We start from the raw sequence: 18,979 nt of genomic DNA, 5'->3' as shown, positions 1-18,979 counted from the left end.
GAGGTGGTTCCAAAATGTTGGCTAAAGGTTTTTAAACAATTCAAAATATTGTGTTATTCCAAACCTAAATAAATTGTGCCTAATAGTGAGTACAGACCAACCCATTGCAAAATGTTGTGTTTATTGACAAAGATTTGCATCTCTTATCTTTGTACCATTTGGTTGTCTATATAAAAGGGGTTAGGGATCATTGGTGCAAATGATTGAAATAAAATTAACACATAGTATTGCATGGAACAACACCAAGAAAAGCAAATCTTAATCTTTCTTATCAACTTCATAAAAGCATATGAGATTATGGATACTATGTGTTTCAATCATGTAACAAACACCACCATTCAAATCTCAATTTGAGAAAGACATTGATTATCACCATTAGTATTGGAGCTAAGTTTTGATCTTAGGACTTGTGGGTTAAGGGCCTCATGGATCTCATGAGACCATAAGAACCACTAAATCTAGACCAACCCCTTGGGGTTCTTTCTAATATATAAAAAGTACATATTTCCCCTGTAGAAAATACGAAAGGTACAATTTAAACCGTATATGTATAGTTTAATACACAATCAAATCTTGTATTTTTTTTTATACAAGATAGAAATTACATTCTAGTCTAATCTAAGTATATATGTGTGTGAAAATTCATCCTGGAGACTTGAACCTCGACCTTTATTTCTTACACCCTACAAGCACTTATACTTGTGTTTTCAAAAGTAACAAATCAAATCCTACTGTTTCAAAAACTAACAAATTAAATATCAACCCATTTAAGTGGAATAATATTGTGTTTTAGATTTATTTTATTATTTTATGAAATCTTAGAATTTAAAATTTGCTAATTTTGAAATTATATGGTCTAATTTGTTGCCTTTTTTGAGATAAAAGATAGAATAATTTATTACTTTTAAAATTACGTAGTTTAAAGAAATCTTAGAATTTAAAATTTGTTAATTTTGAAATCATATGTTTTTTTTTGAGAAGAAAGACACTACACCATATAATTAAGGAAGACTGTTCAAATTAGTTTGAAATATATATGAAATATTTAGTGGAACATCTTCTATCCAAATTACTAAATAAGAAGAAAAAATAATTCTTCGTGCTAGTGAGTGTGCAATTGTATTACAAAGCATATGTACATGAGAGAAATTAGCATGTTTGGTACATGTGTTTAAACACATGTTTTCAGTTTTTAAATAACATTACATGTATTTCTACACACTTTTTCACCCACAAATATTTCTTAAAAAAACTGAAAATTATTGTTTAAACACACATATCAAACGAGCCCCAAATCAAATCATATGGTTTATAGTTTAAGGGTTTACCATATAAGTTAAAAAAGAAGAAGAAGTTTATCATAAAATTCAAAAGAAAAGAAAAGAGAATACAAGGTTTACAATATACTGCTTTCTATATATATATTTTCAAAGAAAAGTAAAGAAAAGAAAAGTAAAAACAAAAGTCGTGGAGACAGTGAGACACATTAATGCCCTGAAGCTAGTGGACAACAAACCTCCAACATTAAAGGAAGAGTTGAAGCAACAATATCCTACTTGGCGGATCATAACCTCTTCTCCATACCCGAATAGCTAATACCCCAACGTCATTTCATAACTAAAAAAAAATAAAAAAACCATTTATTACAAAAAAGAAATCATTTCCTATGTAAAAAAAAGAAAAAGAAAAAAAAGAAAAACACTAAAATTAACCAAAGAAGACCCCTGTATTATATATTAGGGGAAATTATTATTCAGCCGTATTCACCACATCTCTATTCATTTCCATTTCCAAACACTCACTCCCGCGATTGCAGGTGTTTGGTTTTCTCTCTCTATCGCTCGCTCTCTTTCTCTCTTGTATTCGCTTTGTGGATTCGATCCAATTCCATTCGAATCGGATTCTAGGGTTTTCGTGTTTCGATCATTCGCGCGGCGATTCGTTGGGCTTCGCCCTAGGGTTTCCGAGGCTACGTAGATCTGAGACTGGTTCGTTCCCTTGGAGGGAGATTTCGCTCTACAATTCCAAAATGTTTTGGCGTATGGCGGGCTTGTCCACGGCCTCTCCTGTGAGTCCTCGGTTTCGTTTTGCATTTTTTTGTGAGCAATGAGATAATTGTGATTTGTGTGGATTGTGCCTGGTTTTTTTTTTTTTTCATGTTTGGTTGCTGGGAAAATGTAGGAAATTGAATTTGTGAATCTTGTTTAACAATGCGCACTTTACAGCTATTTAGGAGTCTTTGTAGATTTTGAGTCTTTATTTGTTAAAAGCGTTATTTATCTTCTTAGGGAATATAACTCAATGAATATCATTTGCTTTTTGTTTTTTTTGGGGGGGGGGGGGTTTGAGATTTAGATTGAATGGTTCTTTCATTAAAGTTTGGATTTTATCAGGACTAAGGTAAAATGGCAGTTGGAACGAACTTTTATGCTCACCGAATTCTTTGTGAGAGTGACATTACAATATGGTACTGTGAGGGAAGACTAACTTTAGGTGTTTTGTTCATGTTCTTGCTTTGATGGGTGTCACTGCAATCGTTGCCCATTCAAATTTGAGGATAGTGTTGGCTAAACTTGGTTGGTACAAAAAGCATAGATGGGCTTTGATAATGGGGAATTATATGAAGCTGAGGAAATGGTCAAGGCAGTAGACTTATGCCCCCATAGTACATTCCCAATGTACTCGGGTTGGCTATTTCTTCATTTTTTAATAAAATTTTGTCGTTACTTATCAAAAAAAAATGGTCAAGGCAGTATGTATAAAATGTGAAAATAGTAAAATTTATTTTGAAGCTATATATAACAAAGTCCACATAACCCATACTTGACATACGTAGATATTGAGAATATGAATGTTTCTCACTTAAGCATTGGATCTCATAGCTTATGTTTAAGCCCTCTTTTGTTTTTTGGTTAATGAGAATCCAAAATTACTCTCAAACATATCCATGCTGTATCCCCCAATCTGATTCTCCCATTTCCCCATCCCTTAGGGCAGAACTAGTCATAAAAAAAAAAAAAAATGCCATATCCCAATCGTATTCAATCTGTATCCTACCTACCATCCTATGAATTTTTTTTTAAAAATTATTTACAGCTATGGATCCAAATATGTATTTCCATTGTTCCCTGCATATATGTACAGGACAGACCTCTCTCTCTCTCTCTCTCTCTAGAAGATTCAAAACTTATTGCTGACATATCCACACAGTATTCCAGTCATAGTCAAGCTTTATCCTACCATATCCTGATAAAGTTATCATTTCTACTTACTGGTAGCTTTTGAAATGTGTACTTTCACTGTATATGCATTTCTGTATTTGATACTTAAAACTTTTTTTTTTCCCCTTTAAAGACTCTCAAGAATTGATCACTAAACATATCCATGCATAATTTCATCTGTAATATGAGCAGCATTCTTATTTTGATAAAATTACACCTTGTTATTTACAGGTACATATTTGAATATATATTTTAATTGTTACCTGCACATGCGTGCTGGATACTTATTAGATTTGGTGATGATTGTTACTCTGAAGTAAGTACGCTGCTTGGTGGGGAATGCTTAAGCAAATAATGAGAATTACGGATTGTGCTTATAACCATAATAATGAATAGAACCAATAAAAATTTAAACTTACCAAAAAAAAAAAAAAATAGAACCAATAAAAAAAAAAAAACATAGATTTTATAGAAGTCCATCATCACACAAGTATCCAACCAAAATGTTACTTATCAAAATGTTTCTTGTATTTGTTACTTATTTATTTAAAAATGCCTTTTCATGTACTTGCTTATGCATTTCGACTCTATTGCGATGTTTTTGCAATCGCTGCCCTTTTGTACATAATTTTCTTTGTAATTCTTTAGGTTTATTCATGTTGCTCATGAAGTAGTCTCTTGTTAATTGAATTATTTTTATCTATCAATGTAAATATTGATAGCTAAATAAATTCATTAAAATAAAAGTGCAATATCAATACACAGGATGTTTAGGATGATGCTTTTTGATGCATGTATTTTACACTGACATAGTCTTACTTATCAAAACATTTACACCAATATAGTCTTAGTTGATGATATCAAAACATTGGAATATACGGATCTTTGGTTAAGTATGATGAGAATGTTTGGATTGCAATTTTTTTTAGCCTTATGCTCTAACACGAGTGGAGGTGTTAAAAATTTATTAGAGAGGAGGAGACCTAATAGGGATTATCTTCAATGTGTTAGAATGAGCATCCTTATTGAAGGGGAAACTGAGTAGGATTTTACCTTGAAGCAGGGTGGATGATGTATCTAGAGTGGTGTCATATAGCTAAAGTGGATATAATCCTTTCACATGCTAGAATCTGGATTCCAATTGACCCATAATGCTGTTTTTATATAAGCATTCTCCTTCATACTGATGTAACATTGTATTTTTTAAACGATGAGAATCTGAAGAGCATATGTTGGAATAGCCTCTTTAATTTGAAAGCTATGTAATTGAGTTATTGGTACTTGGTAGTGCAATATTGGTCTTTATTAACCTAAATTTATGGAGTTGAGGCTTCATTTCCTGCAGTCACCATATGCATGGATAAAGACTAGTTTGTTTGTTTTATTTTTTTTATAATATATATTGGAAGTCATAGACTCATAAAATTTTAGGGGATAGTTTTTTTTTTTTGGCGTTTCTATTGTATACTTCCTGTGTACTAGGGTTGCACCTTTTTTGTGCTTATTTAATGCATTATAAGCAGAAATTAACTGCTTATAATAAAGCTTAGGAGAATAGAGTTTCATTTTATGTGTAAACCTGAGAGCACGCTAGTAGGGTTGGCAATTTTGTGATGATGTGATCTCAACTTTTGTCCAAACCTAGGAGTGGACTAGTAGGGTTATCATTTGCCATGCCTCTTGTAAGAGGGCTGGACTGATTTGCTGAAATCACCTTTTGCTTGTTGCTAGTTTTCTGTTGAGGAATTTCAACTGTCCTTTCTTACCTTACTTGATTGTTGGTAATTTGGAAGGTAACATATATTCTTTGTGAATGGTTTTTTTGATATGTGATTTTTATTCTTCCTTTGTCTTTGTTTTTGATATATGCTCATGGCAGGTGGAGACTATATTGGATAAGGAAAATTATACATTGGAGGAACTTCTTGATGAGGATGAAATTATTCAAGAATGCAAAGCTCTTAATGGCCGCCTTATCAATTTGTAATGCTCTCTTCATTTTCACATTTTCCCATATCTTTTAGTGTCAAGATGTACCGTCTGTCAATGAGTGATTGATGTTCGTACTATGTTTTTTGGAGAAAGGCTTTTAACAGGATTTTGTATGGCGTGACATTATGCTTTGATAATTTGAATATAGACAATGAAGGGTTAAAATTTTATAGTGTAACATGACATATTTCAACTATAAACTCCCCTTTTGCCACCTATATTAATAAAAAGCGACAATATTCGATACATTCTTTATTTATTTATTTATAAGTGACAATATAAAATACATTCATACAAGTATTGCCATTTATTTATGCATTTTGGGAGCAGTTTGTTCATTAAGTGATCAATCAATATTTTTTTGATAGGTAATATGAGTACTATTATTGTTGAAATCATAAAAAAGAAACATACAATGTGTTCATGAGGATGAACAACAGCAAAGCTCAAAACAGAAAACAAAAAGAAAAACAATCAGGAAACTAAACTAAGAGAAGAGAAAAACTGTAAAAGAGAAGAACAATTTGTAAATCCCAGAACCGAGACCAATTAAAAAGGCTACGCTGACACAAGTCTTTTAACTCAACCAAAGACTTCTCAGAATCTTTGAAGGAACGATGATTCTGTTCTGTCCAAATAGTCCACATCAAACAACTTGGAATCAATTTCCAAACATTTGAATCATGTTTCTCAAGCCAATGACTCGAACAAAATAATGCTTCTGCCATAGAGCTGGGCTAAACCCACTAAATACCGAAAGCCAGAAGCATAGATACCCATAAAGAATGTGCTACGTGATATTGAAGAAGGGGATGGTTTGAATTCATATGGTATAAGTAGTTGAAATTGTAGGCCCTCATGGTTTGAATTCATATCTTGTCAAGTGGATGTAGATTATGGTTTTCTAAGTATGTGTTTGAATAAAATATTCTGATTTTAAACCAATTAAGGATCCAATTATTTGTTAAATCGATTGTGATAATAATTTCCTTTGTGTGAGGGACATGATTATACCTTTTGTAACAATGTTGCCATGGTCAGAATTTTCAATTAAGGCAAAGAGCCTTGTAACTCACTTGACATTTCCTGGTGTTTTCACGGAGCCGTCTATGGTTAAAATCTCCTCTCCCCCATTGTAACTATTGAGTTACCAACAAAAAAAATGCCAGTTAAGGTTGTTGGATGGCTGTGCCATTACATGATTAGTTTTTTTATTTTTTTTTAATTTTTTTTTAATTTTTTTATAACAATAGCTTATTTATTCCAAATGCCTTCAAAACTGACAATTATGGCATGTTAATGACTACAAAGCTTATGAAATGGCACAGCCATCCAACAACAGCTTAAGACAGTGTCAGTTAATTTTCACAGTTCAATGAGCACTTGCTCTAGTGGCACATATTTCCGCTATAAGAGAAAGATGGATGGTGAGGTTGTGGGTTCAAGATCAAGCTAGTACATTTGAAACATACCAATAAAAAATAAATAAAGAAAAATTTTACTCTATTTTTTAGTAGAATAGTGTTCATGATGGTTAGATGTTAAATTACTTTATCAACTGAATTTTGTTTCATCCTTTTTTGGCTTTATTTGATATTCTTGTACTGTGTTTTCTGCAGTTTGCGAGAAAGAGCTCAAGTTGAACAGCTCATACGATTTATTGTGGAAGAAGCTCCTGAGGATGCTGAAAAGAGGCGAACTTTCAAGTAGGGTGCTTTTGTTTCCCAGATGCCCTTCTTTACACTGATGAATCCTGTGACTGATTTTTCAAGTTATTGTTTTCACAGGTTTCCTTTTATTGCCTGTGAGATTTTTACTTGTGAAGTTGATATTATACTCAAAACACTGGTGGAGGATGAGGAGGTGAGAAACATTAATCATATAAGCCCCTTTTTGTTTGAAACTATACTTCTATTACACTTTGAAAACTTATTTCTGTTACTGATTTCTTTTGATCATTGGTTGTTGGCAGTTGATGAACTTGCTGTTTTCCTTTTTGGAGCCAGAACAGCCCCATAGCACACTATTGGCTGGGTATTTTAGCAAGGTTGTTCTTTGTTGAACTTTTAGAATCTATTTTATCTTCTACTTCAGTAGGATGGTCCTTTTGTAGATGTAACTTTTACTACCATGCATTCTATTTGAGCCCCTTTATATCTTCAGTTTCTTTTTTGTTTCAAAGGAATTATCAATAACATATTACCTGGGGTAATTTGTGCCCTAATTTCTTAATGCTAGGTTGTCATATGCCTGTTGTTGCGTAAGACAGTTCCTTTTATGCGTTATATTCAAGTAAGTGTAATGTTTCTTCTTATTTAATGTAATTATCCGTAGATTTCATGGATCTTTTGTATTAGCTAGCTTTCCTTTTTCTATGCTTTCATATTCTTCTTTTGTACTCTTTTGTGTTATTTAAGTACACATCCTATGTATTGGGAATTCACCTTTATTTTAACAAGTTTATTTACCTATCCAAAAAAAAAGAAAAAGATAAGGGTTGAATTGTTCTTTTTGTGCATTCATCCAGGCTAATCAGGGTATTGTCAAGAAGCTAGTTGAGCTGATTGGAATTACATCTATCATGGAGGTTAGTTGTTGATACCATCCATTTATTGCTTTTGATATTGAACTCCTTGCATAAGTGTTTATTCATCTTCAGTTGCAAATATATGTTATCTGCAGTCTGTGTACATGTGTATTCCTGTAGTGTCATTTGTACATGTTTCATAATCATCATCATTATCATAGTTTATTTTTTAGTTTGCAACTGAATTACTGAATTCACCTCCTCTTATCTTTTAAAGTTAAAACAATGATTGGCATTTTGAACTTTTGACCCCATCAGCTATTAAAAGAAGCTGTCAAAGTTTTAGTGTACTTTTGATTGACTATTCTCAATTTGGCAGTGTAGTTTCTGAGACCTATTTCCTGTTCAACAGGTTTTAATACGTCTGATTGGTGCTGATGAACATATGTATACAAACTATATGGAAGCAATGCAGTGGATTGAAGACACAGATGTGCTAGAGATGATAGTGGACAAGTTTAGTTCTTCAGTAAGTAATATGCATACCGAGAACCTACAGATGCGAATGGTCCTCTCTCAGTGCTTGGTTGATCTCTTTTTATTTTTTATTTTCGTAATTCAATAGTTACAATTGGAGAGGGGAGATTTGAATCCTGGATGTCTCCATTGGAAACATCAGGAGGTGCCAACCAGTGGAGCTACAAGGCTCTTGGCACTACTTTATACATGTTACTATGTGTTCCATTTCCTGTTCTCATTTTATTTCTTTGCACTCTGATATCTAGCTTAGACATTTTGAAAAACAATGTAGCCTTTATCCTTCCTGAATTTAAAGACCTCCCTGCAATCACAGCTCAAAGTTCCTCTGGATTATAACCATTTTCCAGCACTCATTGCCAGCACTCATATCCATCTCTGTCTTAGCCTTTCCTCGCATATCATCCCCATATGCCATACCCTTTAGCATTCTTTTCTTATTTAAGAGATTTGGTGCAACGAGGTTTATTTATTATTTGATAGTCTTTTAAGTAGGAAACTTAGTGATATTGGATGGGTTAGATAACCTTCCTATCAACTTATGAGTGTTTTTATGGTGGGCTATGGTTTGTGATGGCTACCTACCCATGATGGATGGGGTTCACTCGTTAGCCCATGGGTGAGGAAGACAGACCAATAAACCAGCCACATCCCAGTGATCCCACGTTGGCAAATCTAACATAGATCCAACCACTTTGATGCCCACTTTCTGACAAGCCTATGTTATCAGGCTCAGCAATCTGAGAGTGTTTAGTTTAAGTGCTTGGAATTAGAAGAATGTGCACATGGTTTGTAGATTGATTACAGGTTAGAAAATATATGGAACAAAAGCAAGAGGGGTTGTTTCTTTAAGAAATCAAAATGCTGAAATTTGAAAAATGTAGCTCATTAGAAGGGTTTTTGAGTATGATTTAATAGATCATTTGGCAGCTACAGTCTGGGGAATTAAAGGATTTAAATGATTAATGAATAGAGTTCTAGACTTTATCTAACATGATTGCAATAAAGGTCTTGGAAACTATAATTAGTGCTTTGAATGTGAAGAGAGAGAGAGAGAGAGAGGCCAAAATTCTAACTAAGCCCAAATTTTGGGGTTGGCTATGGATCCTCAACAAACTAGTAAGGTTAGCCACATGTACGTAAGTGCAATTTTGGTGAGTTGGTGTTGTATGTGCAAAGGGGCTGGGGAGACTCGAGATCATTTGTGGCTGCATCATGCTATTGCGAAGGAGTTATAAAATAAATAATAATAAATGATGTAATTGAAATATCATCATATTTAGATATATTGTTTAGATATTTCTGAGTACTTGAAACGTCTATAACTTTTATATACTATTTTTTAGGTTTGATTTGCAAAGATAAGATTTTCTATTCAATGATGCTATGACTGCAACATCACCTGGATTTTAAATATCCTTTGATTGAATGTAGATGCTGTACTGAAAATTCAATATAGGATATGAACATGTCATGGGTGTGTCTATCTAGAATAAAAGAGTTTTGATCGAATTGATGGAAATTTGATGTTACACCTTTGTACACTTGAATTTGGTATGCCTCTTTTTGTAAATTTTGTTTGCTACTACCCGCAGATCTTTCATTGCACTATAGTGCTGATGAAACTTCCTTTTAGGAACCAAAATCTGGTTTCTTAAGGTTTGTTACCGGAATCTTTGCCCACAAATATAAGAACTGAGGCAGGATAATCTTCTTGTCAGATAGTTATTTGGTATCATGCCAGCATATACTGCGCCTTTTTTCCCGTATTGCTTGTCTCATTTATAGGATAATCTGTTTGATGAGTATGATATATTTTTGTAAGAACTTTGTACTGATGTTAAAGAAATGTTTGTGGGACATGGTTTTTACAGGACTCTCCTGAAGTTCATGCTAATGCAGCAGAAACACTTTGTGCTATTACACGATTTGCTCCACCTGGGCTGGCTTCTAAAATCTCCAGCCCAAGGTAGGGTTTGCTTTTGTTCTCATGTTGCATGGAAATATGTATAATTCTACTCTCTTTTCCATTATTTATTTAAATTTGTCTTTCTGGTTGCAGTTTTATAGGAAGATTATTTCGTCATGCTTTGGAAGATGCACGACCAAAGTCCGTTCTGGTTAACTCATTGTCTGTATGCATATCTTTGTTAGACCCTAAGAGGCTAACCTTGGGAGTATATCATCATACATACAACCGCCAGATAACTCAGGGACCTCCTGTAACTGCTAATCCTGAGACAGTTGAAGGCATGCTGGAAAGCTTAGGTAAGGGTACCTCTTATATCTTCGTGTCTTTTTTCTTTTTTAATTATTTAACACTAACTTCCCCTACTTCCTCTATTCCTTCTCTTTGGGAATTAATCTCCTGGAAATCTGATGAGCATTTTATTTTGTTAAAATTCCCATCAGCAAATCAAGTATTGATCAGATTTATCCTGCAGGTGATTTACTCAAGCTTTTGGAGGTCTCATCTGCGGAGAATGAGTTGTTAACTACTTATGGAAAGTTACAACCACCTCTTGGAAAACATCGTTTAAAGGTATTGTTCATGTAAAGGTATTGTTCATGGTGTGTCAGGAGTACTGACTATTTCATATGTTTTCTTTCCTATATAATCATGGACCTTTTTTTATGTTTGATTGTCTTAATTTGTTTGAATTTTGTTATTAACAGATTACCTGTACACATATGGTATTGATTATATTAACAGATTCTGATTAGTGATATTTGCATTTTAGCTGGTAATCACTGAGCATAGAATTTTTTTCAGATTGTAGAGTTCATCTCAGTCTTAGTGACAGTTGGTAGTGAAGCTGCTGAGAAGGAATTAATTCGCCTTGGTGCTGTACAAAGAATTTTAGACTTGTTCTTTGAGTAAGTTAATTTTCTTTTTTTTTTTTTAAAATCTAAAATTTTTATTTATGAAGGGTGGCAGGACTCAACTCTTATTCATTTCTTTTCTTGTGAAGGTACCCGTACAATAACTTTCTGCATCATCATATAGAGAACATTCTAGTGTCGTGTTTGGAGAGTAAGAATGTTCCTCTTATTGAACATCTTCTTCATGAATGTAATCTTGTTGGGAGAATTCTTGAAGCTGAAAATAATTACAAATTGGCAGCTGATTTGAACAAGGTAGTGGTGCAGTCATCTATAATTGATTAATGTCTTCATGGCAGTACAGGCCTTAGGATTTTTGATTTTTTTTGTTTTACTTCTTTTAAATCTAAATATTCTCGGGATCTTGTTACAGATGTGTAAAAAGTATATGACACTATCTTTGTTTAATTCTTTTCTGCAGCCAACTGTCCCTTCTGAGGGTAGATTGCCACCCAGAATTGGGAATATTGGCCACTTGACACGTATATCTAACAAACTTATTCAACTGGGGAATAACAGCTCTAAGATTCAGGCATATTTGCAGGTGTAGTGTTAAGTCTCCAGTAGTTGTTGTTGTTGACATATTTATCCTAACAATATTTGTGGGGCTATGATTCAGTGTAAATGCTTTTGTTGTCTATCTGACATGCTTTTTAAGTTAAAAATGGACTGGAGTCTGTTAGTACAATTATGCAATCTAATTGTGTCTTTTCTCTTATATAAGTCACATCTGCCTTACAGATCAAAAGAAAAAAAAAGGTTACATCTGCCTTACAACTTCATATTATTATCAAGTTCAGTAATATGTCTCTTTGGCCTTAATAAAATTTTCCATTCCACAATTTTGGTTGTTCTAATTATATTTGAATAAGATCTATAGTTGAGATATAAGCTTTAATTGATTTTATATCAAAATTTTTTTACTGTAAATTTCTTTTCTTCCATTGGTTGTATTGTACATCCTCTTTGCTTGTGGGTGGTGATCAAATGAGATGAGCTGTAGAACAGTAGAAGTAATAAAGTGATGCTGAAAAGGCTAAATAGCAGTGTTACGCTTTATCATTTTTATCCACAAAAATCATGCTTTAAAGTGAATTTACTTTTGACAGGAAAATAGTGAGTGGACTGATTGGCATACAAATGTTCTATCCAAGCGGAATGCAGTGGAAAATGTCTTTCAATGGGCATGTGGGTATGTTTTCTTCATTTCAAATGTTCCAACTCTTCTCACTTCTGCAGCTCCCAATATTCTGATTCCAGCTTAAGTAAATGAAATTAAAGTACTTTCATATGTTATAATTATTCCATGCATGGCCCAGACAGGCATGGTTGATATTCTGATGAATCACTCTGCATTGGACCATGCATGGAATAACTTGAACTAAGTCATATTGCAACTAGCGGAACAGCTTGTTGAAAACCACACTATGCATGCGCCAATGAGCTCTTGCTTAAATGGCAATAAATTTTCAAATAAGAGCAGGGTGGAGGGTCTTGGGTACAAAGACCCAATAGATGCTATTGTAACTTACGAATCTAAAAAAGAAAAAGTACCTATTGTGTGCTTGTGTGTCTGTGTATTCTAGTATCATTTAGCTACATATGTATGGAGCATAATTGTTATAATCGAGTGTATCATGTATCGTATCAAACAATGGTATAGAATCATTAAAGCTCTCAAATCATGTTATCCGTAAGGATGTGTTGTCACTTTCTCGTGAGTCTTTTAAATGTGAAGTGTGAATTATTTACTTTATGCATTGTAACTTGAAAATAAAATAATTTCCTAAATTTTGAGTATGGTAATATATTTTCATGAATTGAAATTAGTCTTTGTGAAATATTACTGCATTAATGACCATAAAATAAGTAATTGATTGATTATGTCTGTAGTTTGTAATAAATGTCATTTGTACTTGTGAATCTATTATTTTTATTGTTTTCATGTATCCTACCATATATAATGCAAAATATGCTAATGATCACGTCAATGGTATGTCAGAGCAGCCACTGATGCTTGCAAAAGCCAAAATTTTGTTTTGTTTTTTGGTGTGTTGCCACTTTTTCAGTTGGTTTTCTAGTTATTAGATATACTTGTTGCTTTGCTCACAGTTAAGAGCTTTTTGTGAGGCAATATTGCTTCTCTCTCAGGTATGGCTGATATGAGAGGTATATCAGGCATGGGTTAGAGTCTTAAATAACCTACTGAACTGTAAATATTTCATGCTTTACAGTAATCTCTGAGACTTAGGAGGTGAAGGAAATTGGAAGTGAGCTGGTCATAACCGTATCATATAGAATAATGGGCCTGTTTTTTTTATTTATTTTTATTTTTAATTTATTTATTTATTTAAATTTTCTCTTTCCACATTTACTTTTTATATTTATCATGATTTAATTATTTTTAATAGGCGCCCAACAGCACTGCAAGATCGGAATAGGGATAGCGATGACGACGATTACCAAGATAGAGACTATGATGTTGCAGCTCTTGCAAATAACTTAAGCCAGGCTTTTCGATATGGCATTTACAGTAATGATGATATTGATGAGGTTACTTTTAAAAATTTCACATAATAGCTCATTTAGTTTTGCTTTTCTTGGTTATCTTTTTAGATAAGAAACATATATTTTAAGTGGCAGTATGAGAGTTACAGAAATAATTTCTTATAATCTCATTATCATTTAAAAGAAAGGATTTTGCCATAGGAATAAAACAAGTTAGCAACAAAACGGGATGTATGAAATATAAGTCCCTAATAAGATGGGCATACCTCAAGACCAATCTTATGGCTATATATTAGCTTTTGGGCTAGGATCCTGAGGAAAAGATTCAGTAGAGATTTGTGAAATTAAAGAGATGAACAAGCACTAAGCATAAACGAATATAAAAAATAAAAAATGTGGCTAGCATCCCAAAAGACCAGCTAAGCATCCTTGGCTTGGTCAGTCTTTACCCGTTTACCTAATATCACACTGTGTTGTGTTTTCTTCCCCTGAGCTTTTATTGAACAGCAACTTAAGATTTTAATAATTTTGTATGTTACTCTTTTTTAATAAGAATATAACCCAACAAAGCATTAGTCCCAGAACTATTGGGTCAGCCATAAATCCTCAAACAGACCAATCAGGGTTGAAAACATGTATTATTCTCTACAATTCTTAATCAAACTTTCTGTTCACTTTCATTTCTTAAACAATCATTGGAAGGCCAGTGTCCACACTAAATGCAATTTCAAGAACTCACTTTAATTTATGGTGTGATTTGGATAGCAAGATTTGTGGATTTGGATTTGAGCAATTAAAATCCAAATTTCTTGTTTGGACAGCTTCAAAATATCAAGGATTTGGATTGGACCATATCTACCAGGGATTTTAAACTTTTAAAATCATTGGATTTGAAATAACATCTAAAATCAAGGCATTTCAAATCTATAGATTTAAAATCCAAATTCAAGTTTCCAAATGCAACCTTAGTGTATTTTAATTCAGTCCTACTATCATACTATTATCATGTGTACATTGCTATGTCCAGTTACAGTTCATTTGGTTGATAATTGTTCATTTACTTATTTGACTTCTTTTTCATACTTTTCAGGCTCATGGTTCACTTGAACGAGATGACGAGGTATGAGATACCTTAGAAACTTACTGGTTTTAGTTAGAAAAATATAAGTATATAACATGTTGGTTTTGTATGTTGAGTGCTATGTTCTATCATTAGCCTAGTGCCTCATTTGGAAATGATCTTAGGTCTGTACAAGGGATCATCTTTTGGCAGCCTATGAATATCTTTTGCTACTCGCGTTTTCAGTCAGGAAGGTTGATGTAGTCATCAGAACTGTACATTAAGAGGCACATTTTAGCTTAAACTTAAATTTAGTATAGGAAGAATATGTTTTTAGTTTCTATGAATTGCCAAGTACTTCCAGAAGAGGCCACTGTCTTTCATTTTTGTCTGATTAACTGCATTTAAGTAGTTCATACTTCCTCTTTGGGGATTGACTAGGACATTACTCATTAAGAGTTATTTGCTTAACCCTTCTCTTAGGGGGCTATATACAGTTTTTTTTTTTGGGGGTGGGGGGGATTAAATGAATAGGAGTATACTCAATTTATATGTTCTTTATTTAACTTGAAATTGTACAATTTGATCTTAACTGAATTGGTCTTTTGGGATGAACGCAACAATGTTGGCTTGAATGTGTCATGCAAAAATTAAATGGAAAATGCTATGTTCACAACATTTCTGCCTCAAATCTTTGGTGGCAGGTTGTTGTTATTTTTTGGTAAGTAATGTTAAAACTTTTATTAAGAAAATAAAACAGCCCAAGTACACAAGTTGTTACTTGCTGTTATTGGACGGCAAGAAAGTAATTTTAGTGGTGGGTTCAGATTAAAACTACTAACAATCTGTCTCCTAGGATTTGTTGTGAAAATGTTATGGACGTAGATTTTCTTAAATTAAATTGGGTCATATTATCTGCATTTTTGCTATGATGAATCATGCATGAGTCATGTTTCTCAAGTCACATGTCCAAGAATTTAGATGGGTTAAAGAATTATGCTAAAGCTTGAGTTAGATTACTTAGGTTGCAGTTCAATATGTATTAATGTTAGCATCTCATCCCTTTAAGTGGTGTTTCTGTAACTGAGTTATCAGAGCAGTCAAATGTTTTACCCTATTTTTTATTATTATTTATTTTTAAATTCCTGAAGTTATTTTTAATATTGATTTTTATTTTTGAGAAAGAAAATACAAGAAACTTGGTTCACGGTTTGCATGGTTTTGATTGATCATGATCTCATTTACACATGCATTTCATATGTAGCTACTGTTCTATTTCTTGGTAGCAGGCTGTTTTTGTGGGAAACAGAAGTTTTGTGAATAATAGAAGTTTCTTACCTGGATATACTTGGCAGGATGTTTACTTTGATGATGAATCTGCTGAAGTTGTCTTATCTTCTCTACGACTGGGAGATGACCAGGAAAGGTACACTTCCAATTCTTTATTAGAACTCAGTTTGTTTTGTCGGTTGCAAAGCTGGAAGTTGCCTTTCATCTTTGCTTTCTGTTTTATTGGATTATTATTATTATTATTTATTTCGTGTGTATATGCGTCTTGAGAGATGGGGGCGGTGGGTGATAGGTGACAATTTATGCATGTAGGTTAGTGTTGTTAGAAGCTCAAGGCGCAGTTAAGCGTAAGAAAAAAGAATTGACTTGCGTGCAGTGAAATAGACCATAACAACGAAGTGAGTATTACAAATCAATGGTCAATCTTAATCGGTTGCTGAGTGAATGATTATTTTTAATTAATAAATCTCATATACTATTAAAAAGTGGCCTTACTACGTAGAACCTTAAGAAAGAGCATGTGCCTAATGTTTGCATGTGCCTTTTGTTGAATTTGATAATGGTCTTAACAGTCCAAGTCCGTACAGAGAAGAATGGTTGGCCTTTCAAAAACTAATGTGTTGAACTGTTGATCAGGATGGTAGGGGTGCAGTGTGAATTTCAGCTTATACCTCAATTGGCTAGGGGAGCTATTTTAGAATTTTCTGGAATATTTTGAACCTTAGTGATGGCTAACTTGTGATTTTGGCTTATATGCACTTTGAAGATTTAGCGGGTTAATTCTCTTTGGGTGGGGCTTGTTGTAGTTCAAACCTTCTGTTCATATTCTATTTCTAGAAACTTAAATGATATGTTGCATTTCTTGGGGTGTGTGCAGTGGCTCACTCTTTACAAATTCCAACTGGTTTGCTTTTGAGGATGACAGAGTTGCCAATGAACGCTCAACTGGCTCACACGCATCCCCATCACCCAACACTGAGGAGACGTGTGTAATTAATGGTGGCAGTGATGATAATGTTATTGTTGGTGAAGATGACGACTTGGTTGACACTGCAACATCTTCTCCAGAAGCAGGGACAAAGTCAGAAGACACTACACATCTTGATAACTCAAGAGAAACGGGACACGCTGAAACTGATAAACCACCTGAATGGGTTGAATGGAGGGAGACTACAGATTCCAGTGACCCGTCTGATGTTCTACCCAATGGTGAGATTCAAGTTGGATTAGAACTTAGTGAGGCAGATGCAGCTGAAGCTTCATCTTCCACTGATGGATTGGTAAAGAATGATGAAACCGCTGTAGGACATTTGCCTGAATCAGCAGATGCAAACTCAAGTCCTGATCCTTCTGAGCAGTTGGAATCAGCTAATGAGAATTCAAGTTTAGACCCAACCAATTCTGATGATGTGGCGGTGGCTGAAGAAGACAAAAAGGATGTTAATGAGAAATCAGGTTTGGACCCAACCAATTCGGATGTAGTTGCGGCTGAAGGAAAGGAAGGCATTCCTAAGGCAGAAGAAGAAAAAAAGGATGTTGATGAGAAATCAGGTTTAGGCCCCACTGATTCGGATGATGTGGTTGCAGCCGAAGGAATGGAAGTCACTTCTAAGGCAGAAGAAGAAAAAAAGGATTTTGATGAGAAATCAGGTTTAGGCCCCACTGATTCTGATGATGCGGTTGCAGCCAAAGCAATGGAAGGCACTTCTATAGCAGAAGAAGAAAAAAAGGATGAAAAATCAAGTTTAGGCCCAACCAATTCTGATGATGTGGCTGTGGCTGAAGGAATAGAAGGCACTCCTAAGGCAGAAGAAGACAAAAGGGATGATAATGAGAAATCAAGTTTAGGCCCATCTGATTCTGATGATGTGGTGGTGGCTGAAGAAAAGGAAGGCACTCCTGAGGGAGAAGAAGAGAAGGATGTTAAGGAAGCCGGCAACTAATGTAAATTTGTAAGAACCGGTTTGATTGGGCTAACTCATATGATGCAACATTGAGCAGGTCGGAAGATGGATTCTGGAGGTTGGATAGGCGACTGTAACTTTTAAGAGCCTTCTGTACATCATCAATGGGGGCGGTGTTTGTTAAATAGGGCTGATGATTCTTTACCCCCATCCATGAAAGTTGCTCTCTCTGTTTTTCTCCCACATTTAGGAAAAACAGAAAGGGCAGGTTCTGATTTTCAAACTTTTCTACCAAAAAATTCAATGTTTCATAAATGAAGTACCTTTGTTGGGTGATACAGAGACTGAATTGTCACGTGTTGCCACAAGAATCTGTCTATATTGTACGATTGTCCTTCCTCCAAGAATATCAAGTGTTTATTATTAGAAATTAATTCCACATGAATGCCTTGATTATCGAACTGTACGAAACAATGGCTTCCTAATAAAATTCTGGAGTTCAGTCCAGTAAGGGTCGGCTATAGTTTTTGGTTTCCCCGAAGTTGTAATATAAAGACGTTTTGCGTAATTAGCAAATTATTTAAGACCCTCCTGCCTAGGTTTGTGGCCTGTGAGCATGGTTCACGAAATGTGGCACATAATAATGACTTGTTCTTCCCGTGACAGATTTTTCATAATTTTTTATGACTTAAGAGCTCAGGATTTCATTGAAATTGGCTGAGATCTCTTCTTTTATTTATTTGTTTATTTTGGTTCCTGGGTTTTAGTCGGGAAAAACATATAGTCTTGTTTCTTCTGCTATTTGGGGAATTAATTAATGGTTTAGCAACCAACATCCAATCTTGTGAGGTCCTTTTGTGGAAGACTTATGTCGTCTAATTGCATTATATCCAAACGAGAACAAGACCTGTTAACGCATGAAACAAAGATTTTACCCTTGCCCTTTTATTGATTGATCATTATCTTGCATTATATTCACGTGAACAAGACTCATTCACTCGCGAAACATAGGTACCCTTGCCCTTCACCGATTGATTGATCCGTTAATTACCACCAA

General features: G+C 34.1%; 1 protein-coding gene across 2 annotated transcripts; it reads left to right on the top strand.

Moving 5' to 3' along the window:
- The first annotated feature begins 1,750 nt into the window (after positions 1-1,750).
- Positions 1,751-18,429, top strand: LOC142634193 (uncharacterized). 2 transcript variants are annotated; one of them, XM_075808481.1, is made up of 19 exons: positions 1,751-2,068; positions 5,101-5,204; positions 6,833-6,919; positions 7,001-7,076; positions 7,186-7,260; positions 7,452-7,505; positions 7,741-7,800; positions 8,153-8,269; positions 10,152-10,246; positions 10,340-10,545; positions 10,722-10,819; positions 11,051-11,154; positions 11,250-11,418; positions 11,582-11,704; positions 12,270-12,352; positions 13,572-13,713; positions 14,759-14,788; positions 16,084-16,154; positions 16,896-18,429. In XM_075808481.1, the coding sequence occupies exons 1-19, from the start codon at positions 2,030-2,032 to the stop codon at positions 17,959-17,961; spliced, it is 2,799 nt and encodes a 932-aa protein (XP_075664596.1). In that variant the 5' UTR covers positions 1,751-2,029; the 3' UTR covers positions 17,962-18,429. The 2 variants fall into 2 exon arrangements, with proteins under 2 accessions (XP_075664596.1, XP_075664595.1); XM_075808480.1 differs by having other exon boundaries at positions 1,768-2,068; positions 11,250-11,415.
- Positions 18,430-18,979: the final 550 nt, after the last annotated feature.

Source organism: Castanea sativa, chromosome 5 (assembly GCF_040712315.1).
Source record: "Castanea sativa cultivar Marrone di Chiusa Pesio chromosome 5, ASM4071231v1".
NCBI classification, from domain to species: Eukaryota; Viridiplantae; Streptophyta; class Magnoliopsida; order Fagales; family Fagaceae; genus Castanea; species Castanea sativa.
The sequence above is the reverse complement of the archived record's forward strand: the minus strand, read 5'-3'. Positions and strand labels throughout refer to the sequence as shown.

Excerpts from the sequence above, each read along its gene's own strand:
- LOC142634193 (XM_075808481.1), top strand. The coding sequence starts at position 2,030 with ATGTTTTGGCGTATGGCGGGCTTGTCCACGGCCTCTCCT. Across the intron at positions 8,270-10,151 it reads TGGACAAGTTTAGTTCTTCA|GACTCTCCTGAAGTTCATGC; the intron begins GTAAGTAATATG and ends TGGTTTTTACAG. Across the intron at positions 11,705-12,269 it reads AGATTCAGGCATATTTGCAG|GAAAATAGTGAGTGGACTGA; the intron begins GTGTAGTGTTAA and ends TACTTTTGACAG.